General features: G+C 38.0%; 1 protein-coding gene across 2 annotated transcripts in view; it reads left to right on the forward strand.

Moving 5' to 3' along the window:
- The window catches only part of LOC106811092 (Y+L amino acid transporter 2-like), a 9,790-nt gene that overhangs the window by 3,218 nt on the left and 3,118 nt on the right, over positions 1-3,454 (forward strand). Inside the window, exons 4-7 of one of the 2 annotated variants that reach the window (XM_014814622.1) lie at positions 768-891; positions 1,546-1,649; positions 1,948-2,047; positions 2,948-3,103. In XM_014814622.1, the coding sequence (XP_014670108.1) occupies positions 768-891; positions 1,546-1,649; positions 1,948-2,047; positions 2,948-3,103 (484 nt within the window). The remainder of the gene's footprint in view (positions 1-767; positions 892-1,545; positions 1,650-1,947; positions 2,048-2,947; positions 3,104-3,454) is intronic. The other variant, XM_014814623.1, reaches the window with a different exon arrangement.

Consider the following 3,454-nt stretch of genomic DNA (forward strand, 5'->3'; position numbering starts at 1 on the left):
CCACAAGTTGCCACCACGAGCAATTTTCGTGGTGAGAAATCAAACCGGTTTGATTCTCGGCAACTCGTGGTCACCACTAAAGCTAGCAGCACACTTCACCATTTTCGTTGCTCGTACAGGCAATTTTCGTGGTCGGCAATTTTTGTGGCCGTTGCGGCGTCACAGCACACTTCACCACAAGTTGCCACCACAAGCAATTTTCGTGGTGAGAAATCAAACCGGTTTGATTCTCGGCAACTCATGTTCACCACTAAATATCCGTGGTGAGTGGTCGTTGCCGCACACTTGGCCATTTTTGTGGCGACCACGAAAATTGCCTGTACGAGCAACGAAAATGGTGAAGTGTGCTGCCAGCTTAAATTTCCGTGGTGAGTGGTCGTTGCCGGCCCCCGCACACTTGGCCATTTTTGTGGCGACCACGAAAATTTCCTGTAGGAGCAACGAAAATGGTGAAGTGTGCTGCCCGCTTTAACGGCCACAAAAATTGCCGACCACGAAAATTTCCTGTAGGAGCAACGAAAATGGTGAAGTGTGCTGCCCGCTTTAGGTTAAACTAGAGTCCCTTTATACAGATATAAAGGGACACTAGGTTAAACCTAATACTTACATTTCATTAAATAACGTAGGCGCGTTCTTATAAATGACCATAAATTGGTAAATAATTGCATACTTTTATATTCGCTATTATTTTAGTAAAGGACTATTATTATTGTTATCATGCCAAAATATAACACACTGAAATCGGAAAAGATAATGCTTCCTTACAGGGATCTTCCAAGGACGATATACATTTCCATAGCTATCGTGACCACTGCGTATACATTAGCCAACATTGCTTACTTCACGGTTCTTACAAAAGAAGAAGTATTGACAAGCAATGCTGTTGCTGCGGTAAGCTACTTAACTGCTTAGTTGCTGCGGTTAGTGACGATTTATATAATTATATGACAACCAAGCGAGATTCTCTGAAGATTTACAACCTGTTCAGGAAAATCGTATTTCGGAAACTTGACTATAGATTGTGCTTATTCGAACAACTGCTTGCGACGAACGTACATATGTTCATACAGCTAGTAAAATAACTGTCAATATTTATTTGACTTATCTAATCATTCATATCTGTTTAGTAAATAAAACGTAGTATAGTTAGGTGCACCACCAAGATGTTTACCATGCTGTACTGTCAAAATAAAAATTGTTTGGTCGTCGACTCACTGCTTAAGAATAATCTGTGGCATTTACGTTGGCTATGCGAATTTTCAACTCAAGTAGTTCACGGTTTTATTGCGCCCAATAGAGACAGAACAAATACGTGCATATGCGGTATGAACCTATATTGAATCGGGATCACAGACGACTCGCTATGAATTAAAATGCTCCATGAAAATGATGAGGGGGTTACGTGAACAAAATGTCAGACGTGGCGTTCGTTAGTTTGGTTTACGTTATTATCACGGCCCAAATGAGTTTAACTACTACTTAGCGGTACATGTGATACCGGGCACCAAGCATGTATAAAATCGCAAACCTCTCGTGTGATTTTAGGTATTTGCGCAACGAACTATGGGACCTATATCAATCATTATGCCAATAATGGTAATGTGTTCTGTGATGGGAAGTCTCAACTCTAACATATTCACGGCAGGAAGGTAAGAAATAAACACATCTGTATCAGTTCTTTCATGCGCTATTTTTGGTTACGTTACTGTAAAATTCATAGGTATTAAACTCACCTGCTGCCTTATTCTTAACAAATCTAATAACGTTATTATCTACTAAGCGTGTCTCATTCTTTATTATTATGGCGCGTGTTATTATTAGTAGATAATTCTTATCTTGTCAGCAGTTAACCGTCTATCAGAACCGTATCAGCTCAACGATACAGTGTTATCATTACAATATCATATATTGCAAATATCCGCAACCAAGTCGTTTTTGTTATAACAGGTTATATTTCGTGAGTGCTAGGGACGGAGGACACATGCCTTCCGTCATAGGAATGCTCAGCGTTCATCGCTACACGCCTTTCCCTGCAATGATACTCTGTGTAAAACATGGCCGTTCCTTATTTTATAATTAAAACGGTCACGTTTACGTCTAAATAGTCTGGAAAACAAATTATACTTGGCAGAGTTATATAGCTTTAAATCAGTTGACCTTTAACAAGTGGTATCATCTGCCTCTGTGGCTTCATCTGGGGCCTACAATTTAGCATTTATATTTGATGCTGCCCTTTGACTTCGTCATTGATATTGGCATTGATCTTTTTCTCTTTCACCTTTCTTTTAGCCTTGATATTAGAAATGATCTTGACCTTTTCTTTTTGACCTTTGTACTTTTCTATATTTAATTTAATCTGGTAACCTTGGTGGACCCAAATAAGTTAGAGTATCTTATAGGTATGTATAACGATAATTACGCTGTAACTTACGCTGTAACTTACGCTGTAACTTACGCTGTAACTTACGCTGTAAACTTAATTAACTGATTAAGAGATAAATACAATCTATTACCTCGTATAATTAGACAAGGTAATTGGTATAGACATTAAAATAGAACCGTTTAATATAAAACAAAAATACTTTTGTTTTATAATAAACGGTTCCATTCTAATGTCAGTTTAAAGCCTGATGAAGAGATATAGGGAACCTACTTCTCGAAAGCTCACATATTAAAATTTAAACACTCTATTCCTATTTTTTACACGTTGTGTTTTTATCTAGGCCTACATGGGTGATCGTGTGTGATTGTACGTACATCTAATTTTTACTATATATATACCCTATAGGCCCTATAGGCTATATATACCCTATAGGCCCTATATATACTATATACACGTATATATAATTTTTACTATATATATATATATATATATATATATATATATCAGATATATATATATATAATGCCTGCCATTAAATGCGGTTTTCTTTGACATTTGTTTCAGTCTTTCATCACATCCGTATACCTGTTGGTGTTCAGTGACGATATTTATTCGCTGCTGGATTACTATGGATTCTTCAGATGGATCGTAAGCAGTAGTGGCATCGTTGCATTGGTATACTTGCGATGGAAAAAACCAGATCTACCTCGTCCACTCAGGGTGCGCCTAAAGAATTTAAGGAACAGTTATTTGCTAGTATTATTACGATCCCTTTTCTGTCCGTTTCTAGTTATAGCAATCCCCCACTGCTGTATAACGAACCCACTGCACAGAATTGATTGGATTATTTAGTTCTCACGAATTTATTGTTTCCACCACAGTCACGAACGTGATTCTTTGTTTCCACCACAGTCACGAACGTGATTCATTGATTCCACCACAGTCACGAACGTGATTCATTGTTTCCACCACAGTCACGAACGTGATTCATTGTTTCCACCACAGTCACGAACGTGATTCATTGTTTCCACCACAGTCACGAACGTAATTCATTGTTTGAATTTGTTTCCA

Source organism: Priapulus caudatus, unplaced genomic scaffold (assembly GCF_000485595.1).
Source record: "Priapulus caudatus unplaced genomic scaffold, Priapulus_caudatus-5.0.1 Scaffold503, whole genome shotgun sequence".
Lineage (NCBI taxonomy): Eukaryota > Metazoa > Priapulida > Priapulimorpha > Priapulimorphida > Priapulidae > Priapulus > Priapulus caudatus.